Source organism: Chinchilla lanigera, unplaced genomic scaffold, assembly GCF_000276665.1.
Source record: "Chinchilla lanigera isolate Chin_1 unplaced genomic scaffold, ChiLan1.0 scaffold00032, whole genome shotgun sequence".
NCBI lineage: Eukaryota > Metazoa > Chordata > Mammalia > Rodentia > Chinchillidae > Chinchilla > Chinchilla lanigera.
This window is the reverse complement of record NW_004955433.1, coordinates 49887-65023: the sequence shown is the minus strand read 5'-3', so window position 1 is coordinate 65023 and position 15137 is coordinate 49887. Positions and strand designations below refer to the sequence as shown.

Here is a 15137-nt window from a genome sequence, read left to right as displayed (position 1 = left end):
GTGGGCCTGGCTCCCCGCGCCACATACCCGGAGCTGCCTGCCTCCCCAAGCTCACCTTCGACAGCTGATCTCTTCCCTTCTGCTGAGGTAACTCTTCAGTTCTGACATCCGCTGGGCAGCCTCCTCAGACTCAGGAATGAAGTCAGGTCTCCAAGTATCTGGCACAGAGCTGACCACCACAGATACCGCAGGAATGAGGCTAGACTCAGACCCCTGCCTCCCACCACTAGCCATCAGTATGCCTGTGACTTCCTGAAACTGAAGCAGGGTCTAGGCTTAGCCCCTAGGCTGGCGTGGGCTGTAAAGGCACGTGCCCTGAGTCCTGCTTCTCTCTGAGAGGAGTCAGCCCACCTCTCCCATACTCAGTGCCACACCTGAGCCTGCCTGGCTGGTGGGGAGGGAGACCTGGCCCTGGGGGCAACGGGAGGCACCTGAGGAAACTGGAATCCCGGAGGTAGATGAAAGCCTGGCAGAGGGCTGCAGGCCTTGATCCCGATTCAGGAACTGCATCACCTCCATCTCCGTCATAGAGCGGCCTGGCGGGTACTGCTGGGCCTGCAGGGAAAGGGCAGAGACTGCAGGTTCAGTCCTAGGTCCCACAACTCCTTCCCTCATGAACCCCTGAGCCTCAGCACCCCCTCGGGTCAGCAGAGTTCCTCCCTCCATCCAAACACAAGCTGTGAAACAGAGCTAACAGCTAACATTACATGCATGACATGTACTGTGAATTTCTGAAACTGACTTGTAATTTTTACCATGGTCCTGAATATAGATGTTCTTCCTTCTCTTTAATATGTGGGGAAACAGAGGACAGGTTATGTGAGGCTGCTTCCCACAACACTTACAAACAACAGAAGGGACCTTAGAACTCAGACCTGCTGGATGGCAAAACCCCACAGACCCACCCTTCAGAGGAGCCTCCTCACGGAAACCCTGCTCACTTGCAGGGTCCTCTGCCTGCACTGCACTCCCAGTGCGGGGCACAGGCCTGTGCAGAGCCCGGGCTCCTGACAAACCGTGCCCCACCCTCAGGTTCCTGCCCAGTCCCCGCTCCACGCTCAGCTGCCTTACCCAGCGGAAGTGAGGACGGTCAGGAAGGTTGTAGTTGGGGGGAACGTAGCCATAGCACGAGCCCAGAATCCCCACGAACAGCTGTGAGTTCTCCACCTCCCCAAGGCACACCTCCAGCTGTCTGTAGGCGTGGTTAGAGCGACATGTAGGGGTCACCGGGGCTCCGGGCAGGGAACACAGGCACACAAGCTGAGTGACAGGGCGCGGGCTCACACAGCAGGGGGAAGGCAGGCCGCTCGTGTTGGCACCAAGAACAACTCCCTCCCCAACCCTCATCTGTTCCTGCAGCCCCGGCCCTGCCTATCTGGGTTCCGCCCCTGGAAGCCCTCTTTCTTGACCCGGCCCCCCTACCCGCACCTGTTCCTTGGGGTCTCCTCTTCAGTGATGCCCCAGCGCAGGTCGATGCTGCGAAGGCTGATGCAGTGGGAGGCGGCTCGGGCCTGCAGTGCTGGCAACACGGACCTCAGCAGCAGGTCCCGCTCCCCGTGCATGTCCCGGTAAGTGGAGGAAATGAACAGTCGGATGCTGCGCCAGCTAGGGTAAGTAGACAGGGAGGCTCAGCCTGTGGATCGGGCCCTCTCTCAAACCCACAGGCACAGCAGAGGGTGTCGTGGGAGACTCTGTAGCATAAAATGCTGTGGTCTCAGCTGCACAGCCCTGGGATCTAAGACTCAGTTGCCATTTCTTCTGTACCCCTCCTTGTTCAGCCAGTCATTACATTCATTTATTCTTTCTTCACAATACTATTTGGTACACACTCTTATAATCTCCAGCCTACCCATCAAGAAACTATGGCTTTGCCAGCCTTGCTCATACGGCCTGTAAACCCAGCGACTGAGGAGGCTGAGGCAGGAAGATTGTGAGTTTGAGGCCAGGCCAGACAACTTAGGAACACTGTCCCCAAAAACAAAAATTCTAGATAAAGAAGAGCCGCTCAGGCCCAAAGCTCACATGAGGGAAGGAATTATTACGACTGGAACAGAAATTAATGCAATGGAGACTAAGAAAACAATACAAACAATGAACTGAAGAGTTGGTTCTTGGAAAGATTAAATAAAATCAACAAACTCTTCGCCATCCTTATCAGAAATGGAAACCAATGACTGAAATCATGCAATTAGGGATGAAAAGGGAAAGATCTCAACAGGTGCTGCAGAAAACCAGAAGATCACCTATACCTACACTTTGGGGACTTGTATTCTAGTAAGATGGAAAACGCAGAAGAAATGGACAGATTGCTAGATATATATGAATTTCTGAAGCTCAGTCAAGAAGATAAAAAAATTCTAAGTATACCAACATTAGTCAATGAACTTGAAAATGTGATGAAACCTACCAAAGAAGATAAGCCCAGGCCCTGACAGAGTCATTGCCGACTTCTACAAGAAACTTAGAAAGAAATCTCAATCGATGCAGGAAAAGCATTTGACAAAGTCCAACAGCCATTCATGATAAAAACCTTACAGAAAATTGGGATAGATGGTCTTTATCTCAATCTGATAAAAGCCACCTATGGCAAACCACTGCCAACACCATATTAAATGGTCCAAACTACAAACCTTTCATTCTAAAATCAGGAACAAGACAAGGATGTCCACTATCACCGCCCTTACTCAATATAGTTCTGGAACTATTAGCCAGCGTTATTACACAATACATAGGAATAAAAAGGATAAGGATAGCAAAGGAAGAATTCTAATTATGTGCAGGTGACATGATCCTTTACATAGAACACCCCACAACTCCACCAAAGGCTTCTAGCTTTAATGACCAAATTCAGTAGTGTAGTTGGACACAAAGTCCACACTCAAAAATCTATTGCCTTCTGGTGCACAAATAACAAACTCACTGAGAAAGAAGTTAGATGTTGGGGACTGCAAATTCAAAACTGACCAGAGCCTCTGGGGAAGCCCTCCTGGCCCTGCCAGTTTTAGCAGAAACCCGCTTTCTCCTGGTTACCACTGAGACTTGATGGTCAACGAGGCTGTGGTGCTCCCAGGGAAGGATGAGGCCTGCTGACGAGAGGACAGGCGGGGCAGGGACCCAGGTGTGGGCATGGATCGTCCTTGTTTCTCTTCTGACATTAAACTTGCCCTCACCACCACTACTTCTACTCTGTCCCAGGAAGAGCGCCCTGCTCTTCTCTGTGCATTGGCTAGTAAAATAGCAAGCTGGACAGTCTTTGTTTTTGCCAATCTTGAGGTTGACCTCCCAGCCCCCAGTTATGAAATACTGAATTTGCTTCTGTGTTTCTGCATCCTGGGCCATACCCCTGAGACAGGCAGTTGGGGATCTTGGACAGGTCCCTGATAATTAGGGAAACAACACCTTTCACAATAGCATCCAAAATTAGGAAATACCTAGGAATCAATCTAAAGGAAGACACCTCTACTTTCAAAACTGCAAAAACTCTCGAAAAGGAGATTGAAGAGAATATCAAAAAATGGAAAGCTACCCCTTGCTCTTCAGTAGGAAGAACCAATATACTGAAAATGGCCATACTTCCAACATTGTCATACACGTTTCATGCAATCCCAACTAAAATCCCCACAGCATATCTCCCAAAATTAGATGAAAAAATCCTGAAGTTCACTGGGAACCAGAAGAGACCTAGAATAGCAAAGGCAATTCTGGGAAACTAAGGCAAGGCAGAGGGCATCACATTTCCCAACTGAAAATTACACTACAAAGCTACTGTGGCAAGAACAGCATTGTACTGGCCAAAAAATAGGCCCATGGGTCAGTGGAACACATTAGAAGATGCACGAGCAACTCAAGGTATGCTGAGCCACCTAAGCTTTGTGAAAGCTGCCAAACATATTCCCTGCAAGAAGGGCAGGCTTTTTAATAAATGGTGCTGGGGAAAACTGGCTTTACCCAAGCCAGTGGCAAGGACTAAAACTGGACACATGTCTCTCACTATGCACTAAACTAAAATTGAAATGTATCAAAGATCAAAACGTTAAAAGAGAAAGATTAAATCTGCTGGAAGACAGCACAGCCAGAAGTCTTGAAGACACTGGTGTAGGCAAAGACTTTGTAAACAAAAGCCAGTAAAACGAAACCTATCACAAAGCATCAACAACTGGGATCTTACCTTATATTAAAAGCTTTTGCGTAGCAAGAGAATCAACAGACTGAAGAGACAACTCACAGTGTGGGGAAAAAAACTGACAGCTGTTCTTCAGACAAAAGACTACTGCCTACAGTATATAAAGAACTCAAAAACATCGGGCCCCAAATTTAAAGAGCCAATCCACAAATGGGCATCTGAAATGAACTGACACTTCTTAGATGAAGGAACAGCAAAGGCAAATAAATATATGATAACATAGAATGACACCACTGGTCATTCGGGAAATGCAAATTAAAACAATGCTGAGATGCCGTCTCACCTCAGAATGAATGGACATTATCAATAAGTAAACAGCGAATGTTAGCAGGGCTATGGGGAAAAGGATCCCTTCTTCACTGTTGGTAGCAGTGTAGACTGGTGCAACCATTGTGGAAATCCGTGTGAAGATTCCTCCAAAAACTAGGACTAGTGGTCCCATTTGACCCAGCTCTTCCCCCTTTGGGTATCTTCCCAGGAGAAGTGAAAACATCATACCATAGCGATATGTGAGCATCCATGTTTATACCAGCACAGTTTCTAAAAACTAAATCTGGAAAACAGGCCAAATGCCCATCAACTGATGATTGGATAAAGAAGGTTTTCTTTTTAATACAATGGAGTACTACTATGCCTCAAAGAAGGATAAGCTCGAGACATTGCTAGCTAAATGGATGAAAGGTGAGGCCATTCTCTTAAGTGAAATAAATCAGACACACACATGAAAGTATCACACTGGTTTTCTGGCGTGAGACAACAAAAGGGTCAATAAGCCTTAAGATATATAATAGGTATTATGAAATTAGGAATACAATATTCAAATGTGAAGGGCAGCTGGGGAGGGGGAAGAGGGAAGGAAGGAAGGGAAAAGGAAAAATATGATGAGAACACAAGGAAAGCTGAAACAAACCTTTTATAGAGAGGGGAAGGTGGGTGGAGGGAGGGTAGTGAGATGGGGGAGAAAAAGAATCAAGTTGTGTACCGTACAGGTATGAGTTCCTTATAATGAATGCAATCATTACGTATACCTAAAGTGTGACAATAAACGTAATTAATAAAAAATATGGGGGCTGGAGGTATAGCTCAGGGGTAGAGCTCTTGCCTACCATGTGTGAGCCTCGGGGTCCAGTCCCCGGTACTGCACACAAAGAAACTACAGTTTTACAATCTAAGCAATTGGCCTAAGGTTCAAGCTACTGTTTGGCAAAATCAGGATGAAAAAGCCAGAGGCTGAGCTCCTACATGCTTTGCCTAAACCCGGGCGCTATGGTCACAGTGCCAGCTGCTTTCCTTACAGTTTCACCACCCTTTCCCCAGCAGAGAAAGGTGCGAGCCCTCAACATGACTTTTCTAGTGCTAGAGGACCCCCTGCCTGAGAAGGAGAGAGCACACCTGAGTCACTAGGACGATGGCATCTCAACGGACAGGAGGTCAGTCAGACGGTCTCCCCAGACACACAGACGCAGACTGACCCATGCTGCGACACAGGAGCCACGGGGCCGGGAGCGTCCTCTTCCAGCGGCTGGAGAGTCGGGGCCTGTGTGTTTCCCAGGGGAGGTGGTATCTTGAATATTTTGTCCATCTGGCCCACATGATCTAGAAGACGTGAGGCTCCACGCTCTGCAATGAACCTGAGAACAAAGTAAATGAGATTATTAGATGTCAGGACCAGAAAGCTCTTCCAAGGGCAGGGAGCAAAGCTATAAGCAGGCCCAGTTAAAATAAATGACACCACAGCACCACGGGAATGGGCGGAAAGAAACCCTGCTCCAGTGCCTCTGCCTGTACACGGCAATCATGAAGATTTCTGGAGGACCAGGGGAAACTGGGCTGGGCTATGGTGTGGAGGTCAAAACATCCCGGGCTGGGCTGTATCGCCTCTGACCAGCCGTGAAAGCCCCAAGGGAGTGGATGTGCCTGAGGCCTCCTAATAGGGGTTGAGGCCAAATGGTGGCATCCAAAGGAAGAGGCAGGGAAGAAGACAAGGAAAAGGCAAGGAGGCGAGGGGGTGAACGCCTGGCACCCCAGCACACAGGGAAGCTGAAGCCGTCCGACGGCAAGTTCAAACCAAACCTGGGCAATTTAGTCATTTAGTAAGGCCCAAAGTTCAAAAAAAAATTTAAAAGTGTTGGCCATAACTCACTGTGAAGGACCTAGCATCAATCTTCAGTGCCACATTAAGAAAGAAAAACAAAGACTAAACCTGGAGAAACAAAGTCAGTCATTTCTGCAATTCAGCAAAAGTAGAGGGAATTTTCTTTGGATCAAGAATTGAACAGAGGCCACAGAGTGTTTGCTCAGCTACTGAGTTGTTTCCTTAAAAACCAGCACTGTAATCCCCCGTGTGCCCTTTCTCTTTTCTCCTGGATCTAATATAAACTTGGCTGGATACAAAGATGGCTGGAGCTGAAACAGCCATCCCGAGCCGTGAGGTAGATGCTGTCCAGGATGGTGGAGCAGTGAGACAGCAAGTGCCTGCATCCCTGTAAGTCAGTGTTGCTGCTAGGACTAGTGAATCTTAAAGGAAGAACACATGCTATTTTGCTGTAAGAAGGAGGAGAGGGCACAGATAATCTCTCACAGACATTCTAAGGAAGGCTGTCCATTCCCTCCAGCGTCCATTTTGCACTTACTTCACTATTCCGTCTGTACAGCCTGACAGTCAGGTCATTGGGATTCCAAATTTCGTATCTGAGAAAGGAAAGAAGTCACTGAGCATCAGAAACAATGACTGGGACAGCATCCTTGCCTGAAAAGCACAAGGTGGGTGCCCAACTCCCAGGGCTGCACTTCTAACAGGGTTGGATGGCTGGGAGGTAGCACAGTGGTAAACCACACAGCCAGTGGGCACAAGGCCCTGCGTCCATTCCCAGAACTGAACACACAAACACATACACACACACACACACATACACACACACACACAACCATGGCTGAGTGCTGGGCTAGGATTAGGGTACACCTGGACAAATGGGGGGAATGAGGATAAAGATTTCAAAGCAAGTTCTGGAACATGCAGTACACAGGAATTAAGAAGGTACAGAGACAGGAGGTGCCAGAGAAGGGGGATTTGCCAAGCTACCGCAGAAGAGGAGAAACCTGAATCACGGCCTTGTGACACTGGACAGGGAGCTCAGGCATCCTTACCGCTCTGTTTTCTTTAGGTGGACACTAACAAAGAGACATTTGGGATTCACATGCTGCCAGATAATGTATTTCGTTGCAAATGGCATCCAGCTACTTTGCATGTTGGAAAACACGACAGCCCTGTCCACCTGTAAGACAAGAGGGCAGCTGAGCCCAGGAACGGGGAGAAGAGACACTAAAGAGCTCAGGACATCACAAAAGACACCCCTAAGAATGGGAGATTGGAAGAACTCTGAGGGCAGTGGGAAACTGTCTCTGTGGAGAATACTTAGGAATCAAGGAAGGCACTGGATTCTGATTCAGACATCGCAGGGTAGGCTGGGGAGGGCAAGTGCTGTGCTACAGCCGCTCATTCACACTCACGAGAGCTGACTGTTTCACTTTTAGGAATTTCATGGCCTTGTTGTTGAACATGACCATTTATTTTTTATGTATGCATGTCTGTATTTATTGATTCAGTCATTCATTCACTTATTAATTGGTGCCTAGCATTGAACTCTGGGCCTTGCTCACGTTAACCACATGCTCTGCCATTGACTCACAGCCTGAAGAAACACGCTGCTTTTATACATTAAATTGTGTACGTTTAGAATTAGATAAAGGGCTCTTGGCAGTAGGTCTGAGGTAAAGCACTTCCCTAGCACACATGAGACTGGGGGTCTACTCTCCAGCACCACCAAAGTGTTACTCAGGTATAAGTGACCAAGTTAATAAACCCTCCACATCTGGCACTCCTGACGATCTTACTATACTTTGTTATTTCCACTCTCGACCTCATGTACCTCCCTGCCAGTGATGTGGGACGACGACACAGTGCTGGGCGACTGAGCACTTGTTCCCCACTCTGTGCTCAGGGACATGACGTTGGTAGCCTGAAGTCAGCCACAGAGGGGCCATTCACACCATGGCAATTAGCAAACACGACTAAGCAAGACCGATTTCTCCAGAATGCTGGTGCTGAAATCCCCTACACCACAGGGGACCAGCATGGAGCCATCAGGGAGCAGATCTAGACGCTGTGCAAACTGGGAAAGATCAGCTCTGAGAGGCCAAACACGAGAGGCATCATTCCTAGAGGAAAATGGGGCAGGAGGGGAGAGTCACAGGGGCTGAGAAGTACTCACGGGGACCCTTCGGATGGCCAGAGACAGCAGGTGCTTCTTAAAAGTATCCAGGGGCTCCTCGTCCCCCTCCTCTAACTCCTGAAGGAAAGAGACTCATGTCACCAGTTGGTTGCACGTGAGAGAAGCAATGCTCGAGTTCCCATATGGACTGTTGTGTCCCCAGGGTTTATAGGTTGAAATTTTCTGTCATAAGAAGGGGCTGGAAACTCCATCCAATGAAGGTAGGAAGAGGTGGGGCCTAGAAGGAGGTCCTGGGGGACTAAGGCAGCCCTTGTGAGACCCCTAAGGTCTTGCATGAACAAGTTCTTCTAAAAGCCCAAGCCTGACCCAGGAATCATTCTCTGGCTTTCCATCTCGGGAGATGATCTCCTCCTCTCACAGGCCCCAAACACAATGAGGGCCTCACCTGGGCCAAGCTGAGGCCTGCCATGCACTCGGCATGAAATAACCCTGTTTTCCTTAAGCATATAGCCTGCCTGACATGTTTTCATTCAGCGAGAAGGGACACACTAACACAACCAACAAACAAGAAACACCACCGTCTGTTGGGGAATCTTCAACACTGCATATTGAGGCCTGTACTATCTGGGAGGCTGCCAGGCCTGTGCACACTCCTACACTGGGAGGTGGTGGGGGTGGGTGTCCGATCTGGACTTGAGCCTGCAGTTTGAGCGCAGTCTTCAGGATGCATCCCTCAGCCACAAGCTCGGCCGTCTTCAGAGTGCCGCTTCCACACAGCGTGACCTCTGCCTGCTCGGCCCGCGCCACCATCATTGCCATCAGTAGCAGCACATAGTTCATGGGAGGCTGGTCGGATAAGCATCAGGATGAAATAAAGGTCCCTTACTCTCAAATCCAGTCTTGTCTACCCAGCTTGGAGGCCATGCACCTTCCCTGGCTTGGGATAATGGGAAGGAGGACAAAATCTGCAGTGAGGAGCGCTCAGCTCCTGCTGCCCTCAAGAAGAGCTGTGGGGAGGAGTGGGGAGAAGCCAGCTTCCCTCCCCAAATCCAGCACTGGGGTGCAGTTGGATGAGAGTGAGGTATACTTTTATAAACAGAAATTTAGTACTAAATAGTAAGTACTGCAAGGGGAAATGTTAGTGCTATAAGCCATAAACAGGATCCACACCACGTGCTAGGGATTCTCCCTAGGCAGCGAAGGGCTGATACTTGGAAGCAAATCCACATTATTCCTTTTAATCTTCGTGTCTCTGTGGGAAACTAGGGCTGGGGTCAGGACACCTCTCAGGCCCCCCAGCACCCTCCCAGCCCCTCGCAGCATGCTTCGGCCGTTTACCCCCTGTGCGCTGCTCTTGGCACAGAAGTGGTCTGCATCGGCATCGGTGAGGTAGACCAAGAGGGTGCGGCCCGGCAGCGGCGGCAGATTGTGCTTCACTGAGAGGTTCACAGCCACCTGCAGGGCCTGTCGGTACCGGTCCACCAGCTCAATGTCATATTTGTGCTGTCTGCAGGCCAAGAAAGACACAGACACAGTCACTCAGGGGCTTCTCGGCCTGCCAGTATGGGGCAGTCAGGAGGATGAGAACTCCACACTCAAGTCCTGAGTCCTCTCCCTGGACCCCTCCTCAAGCTCAGCTTTGCCCTTCCGCACGCAGCCCCTCTGCTGGGTACAGCAGCTCCCTGAGGCCCTGTTCTGTGGGATCCTCTCTTGACGCCCGGTCTCATGGCGGGAGAGGGACTCACCAGGAAAACCACCCTGAAATCACCTGCCACACTCAGCACACTAAGCCCCGCTCACTTCCTGAAGGAAGCCTGAACGGCCATATAGTTTTCAACTGCAGTTTGTAGAACACTTGTGCCTCATTTCTCTGAGCATCTACTCTCCACCCTTGAGTGTATCCTTCATCCATTTCTAATAAGACTTTCTCCTGCCTCTTTAAAGAGAAAAAAAGAACAAACACTAACTGCTGACTCTAGTCACTGGCAATTAAGATAAGAAACAGTGGAGAACATTCATTCCACTTTCACTATGCCATGACTTTATTAAGGTAAATGAAAAGTTTAGCGGATGAGGGCAGCTCATTACTTTTCCAGCTAAGCAATATGACAGAATGATGGAAAGCTGCCATTCTGCAACTACCAATAAATCAACAAGTTCAAGCAAGCATCTTAAGAAATCAGCTATTACCCCCAGCGAAGACATGAGGCTGTCAACCTCCTAAGAGCATTCATCAATTTTAGCATCACTATGAATTTGCGCCATGAAATACTTTGTCATATAGATACATGTTAGAGCCGCCATTATTAGGGATGGAACCCTAGGATTCAGCCATGCTACACAAGTGCTCCACCACTCAGCTAAATCTCCAGCTCTCTATCTTTTAAAGACAAGGTCTCATGAGGTTAAGTCAGGATAACTTTGAACTTGAACTTGGGATGTTCCTGCCTCTGATCTTGTATTTTATCAAGAGGCACAGAAGTCTGGTGATCTCACTCAGTCTGTACAGGATTGCCCTTGAAATTCTTGCGAAAAGAAAATAAATCAATGTATTATAGATGGACAGTTACTTTCCATAGTATATCAAATAGAAAACAAGCAAAAAGATATCATGATGAAGTACATCAATCCAAATATGGGACACTAGGGGGTGGCACTTAACCTGCCTTCCACAGCAACACAGTGTTTACAAAAACAAAGATTCAATGAGATTTAAGAAATATAAGAACCACCTGGGGGTGGTGGTGCATGCCTGTCATCCCAGCACTCACGAGGCTGAGGGAGGAGGATCACCAGGAGTTTGAGGCCAACCTGGGGTCTACAGTGAGTTTAAGGCCAACCTGAACTACATAGTGGGTCCCGGGCTCAAAAAAAGAAACAAAGAAAAGAAAGAAAGAGAAAAACAAAGAGAGAGAGAGAGAGAGAGAGAGAGAGAGAGAGAGAGAGAGAGAGAGAGAAGAAATATAACAATGCAAAATGTAACTAAATATAACTAAATATAACAACTAAATATAAAATGTAACAACTAAATACAAAAGACCTTGTTTTGTTCCTGATTTGTTTACAACTGTGAAATGTCATTTTTGTAACAACAGGGAAATTTGTAGATGAACTATACAGTAGGTGATAATACCAAGGAATTATTTTCAGCTTTGTTTGCTATATCATTGACATTCTGATTATATAAGAAAATGGACAATTTTAGAAGACAAGAACGTCATATGCAAGGGTAAAAGAATATGTCATACTCTTTGGCATTTGTTTTATACTTATGTTCAAAAACGAGGGGTCAGCAAAAGAAATGGATAAAATAAAATCATTCGATCTAGCTAAAAAGGTTTGTTTTTATTTGTGTCTTTGTTGTCTCTGAGACAGGATCTCACTCACTCTTCAGTCCAGGCTGGGTAAAGGGCTGGGGGAACAGGCATGTGCCACCACACCCAGCTTCTGGGTTCGCTTTATAAATCGCTCTGCGTTCAGCCACTGATGAAAAAGATTCCTGAGTACTGAGAATGACAGGTGAGTCATTGAGTCACATGAGAATGACAGGTGAGTCTTGTGCTCATCTTGGGTAAAAATGGACGTAGGATATGCTGAAGTGCATAAGAACTGACTCATCATTCATAGCCTCTTGTCTTGCACATTCACTGAACTTCTCGGTGCAAAAGAACTCAGAGCTTCGGGGCTGGGGATTTAGCTCAGCGGCAAAAGCGCTTGCCTGGCAAGCGCAAGGTCGTGAGTTCGGTTCCTGGTACCGGAGAAAAACCAAAAACCCCCCCCAAAAAAACTAGCTCAGTAAGAACTCAGAGCTTCACTTGATCCAGCAGACAGAACAGACTGCACGCCTGTCGTTAGGCCTGCTTGTGATAACTACCTTTATGTGTGTCAAAAGCAAAAAGGTGAGGGGGCCAGAAATACAGCAAGAGAAAAACAAAAACACGGATGTCACAGAGAAGAGAAAGGAAACCAAGGAGCTGCAGAGTCCAGAGGACACAACACCCAAGCACTGAACGGGGGGTGACACACAGACACAGAACCCATGGGAACCAAGAAGATAAGAACAGCGGCAGAGTGGAGGCCCAGGCACAGCTTTGGTTTCACGATCTCTAGGAGAATGTTACAAGACAGCATCGGCTGTGCTGAGATGACTGGAGGCAAGCAGGTATGAGGCCCTATGATGACTGCCAAGCATATCTTTACAGAAAAATACCTCAGAGTTCCCAGATGAATCCCAGCCCACCAGCACACCTCCTGTCACCCAGGCGTGGCCCCTGGATGACGCACACACACCTGGCCCTGTGTATTTTCAGCTTTTCCTGCTTGAGCTGCTCATAGATCACCAGGATCATCATTGCTGCTCGAAGCTTCCGGCGACTCAGCTTGCAAAGATACCGTGGATACATCTTGATACGTTTTGAGTTTGTTATCATTTTTTTTTTGGTTTTTCTCCGGTACCGGGAACCGAACTCACGACCTTGAGCTTGCCAGGCAGGCGCTGTGCCGCTGAGCTAAATCCCCAGCCCCTATTCCCTTTTTTTTGTTTTTTTTTTTTTTTTCAGTACTGGGAATTGAACTCATGACCTCGCGCTTGCCAGGCAGGCGCCGTGCCGCTGAGCTAAATCCCCAGCCCTGAGTTTGTTATCATTATCTGCCTCAGCAGCCTTGTATTCGAAGGAAAGGGCACTGCTGTGGGGTGACAGACACACAGTCAGGCATCTCCTGCTCCCACATCCCATCCCACCAGTGATATCCTCTGAGCCCAACCCTCCAGGCCGGCTCGAGTCTGGCCTCTGCCCAATGTATGCCCAGAATCTGCAAAACAAGAGGCTATGAATGATGAGTCAGCAGGGCCGCCTCATTCACACAGGAGAGGCAGACAGGGGCTGCTAGAGGGCAGATAATACCTTGATTGTGGAGTTGAGCCCCGAGGCCATCGATGGCATCATGGGCATTAAGGAATCTGAAGGGCAACACCCCACTCTGGATCACAGACTTCTGCAGTGCAAAGGAGGATCATGACCACAGGGCCGGGGAGGATGAGGCTACCAGGGCCAGAACCACGAAAAGAGGGTCACTATTTGGTTAGGTCTGTGGGAAGGGAAGGAAGGGGACTGTGGGGTTAGAGGAGATACAGGGAAGAAAGCAGGAAGAAGGCATGCTAGAGTAGACAAGAGGTAAGCAAGAGGAGTAATGAGCCAGGCGAGGTGGGGCCTGCTGTAATCCTAGCCCTGGGAGGTTGAGGCGAGTTCAAGGCCAGCCTGAAGTCCGTAGTGAGACCCTGTCTCCCACAGAGAGGAAGCAACAGAAGCAGCCCCACTTCTCTTGGAGCAGACTTGCTGTCAGGGCAGTTCACTGCATACCGCGTGCTGGAGCCGCTGGAGGACGAGCTCATGGTGGTGGGCGCTGATTCCCACCCGCAGCAGGTGGCACAGGTTCTGAAGCATGGCCGTGAAGGGAAGCTTCCCGCTGTCTGCAGGAGGCGGGCACAGGTGAGGGGAGCACAGGAAGGAAGGGTGAGAGGTCAGAGTCCAGGGAAGAACTTCAAGGAAATTTCAAGATGCAGACTCACCACGTGATCTATCCAACCCGAAATGGACAAGGATGAAGCCAGTATGGGCCGGACGCATGCAGCAAGATTTACCCAACACTGTTCATGGGACAGCAGATCAGTACATCCTGACCCAGCTCTTTGTATTTGATTGTGAGACAGGGACTTGCTAGCCTGTCCAAATTGGTCTCAAACTTGTGATCTTCCTGCCTTGGCCTCCTTAGTAGCTGGGTTGCGAGGCATGTGCCCCCACTCAGCTACTTACTTACTGTTGGTTTTTTGACACAGGGTCTTGCTGTGTCTCCCAGGCTGGCCTTGAACTTAGCTTCCCAACCCATTCCTCATTTCTGACTATAGAATGTTCTTTCTGTTTCCACATTTATAAGCCCTGCATCCATTTTGTTTCCCTTTGCTTCCTCTTTCATCTCTATAAATTTAAAGTCAGTTGCTCTTTGTTGAAAATATGTAGCATTAACCCTTGTGACTGAGTTTTGTAGGCTTCCCATTGTGGAACCTGGGAAGCACTGAGAGAGCTGAGGTGGTGGTAGCACAGCCTAAGCCCGGGAGTTTGAGATTAGTGTGGGATAATTGGAGACTAGCAAAGTCCTGTCTCAGAAAAGAAAGGGCACTTATTTGGCTGGGGATGTAGCTCCGTGATAGAGAATTTGCATAGCATGTTCTCAATCCCCTGTACCACATGAGAAATTCACTAAAAATAAGAACTGTAAAAAGAGAACAATAAAATAACTTGATTCTCTTGAATTTAATTGCTTTATCAGTGTGATCCAACTTTTTTCTTTAATTTTTTTTTATCAGTGCCTGTCCTTAGTAGAAAATGTTTACATTTCCTGCGGGGAATGATTACCTGTACATAATACATCTATTTACCTAAAATTTCCCTATCCTACATATGAGATCCTGGAGAGATTCTAACATATCAAGAGCCAGCCCTCCCTTTTTGGGAAGGTACACATCGGCATACATGCAATAAACACAGAGCTGCTGCTTTTGTCATACACTGATACGCTGGTGTGTCAGCCTCCTCATCAACACTACTCCACGCAGGCACCACTGTGCACTCTGTGTGGTCAACCATAAGCCTTGCAAGTCCAGTCATTTTCAGTGGTGAGACTATCGACCAAGAGAGCAGCTGTATCCTGCCATAGAGACATCG

At 48.2% G+C, this 15137-nt stretch overlaps 1 protein-coding gene across 1 annotated transcript in view; it reads right to left on the bottom strand.

Moving 5' to 3' along the window:
- The window catches only part of LOC102003578 (telomerase protein component 1-like), a 42079-nt gene that overhangs the window by 16649 nt on the left and 10293 nt on the right, over nucleotides 1–15137 (bottom strand). Inside the window, 17 exon segments of the mRNA XM_013516101.1 lie at nucleotides 56–169; nucleotides 432–471; nucleotides 474–555; nucleotides 1072–1192; nucleotides 1429–1605; nucleotides 5656–5814; nucleotides 6817–6843; nucleotides 6845–6874; nucleotides 7331–7458; nucleotides 8113–8202; nucleotides 8455–8532; nucleotides 9073–9261; nucleotides 9754–9922; nucleotides 12706–12833; nucleotides 13058–13101; nucleotides 13320–13410; nucleotides 13776–13885. Of these exon segments, the coding sequence (XP_013371555.1) occupies nucleotides 56–169; nucleotides 432–471; nucleotides 474–555; nucleotides 1072–1192; nucleotides 1429–1605; nucleotides 5656–5814; nucleotides 6817–6843; nucleotides 6845–6874; nucleotides 7331–7458; nucleotides 8113–8202; nucleotides 8455–8532; nucleotides 9073–9261; nucleotides 9754–9922; nucleotides 12706–12833; nucleotides 13058–13101; nucleotides 13320–13410; nucleotides 13776–13885 (1777 nt within the window).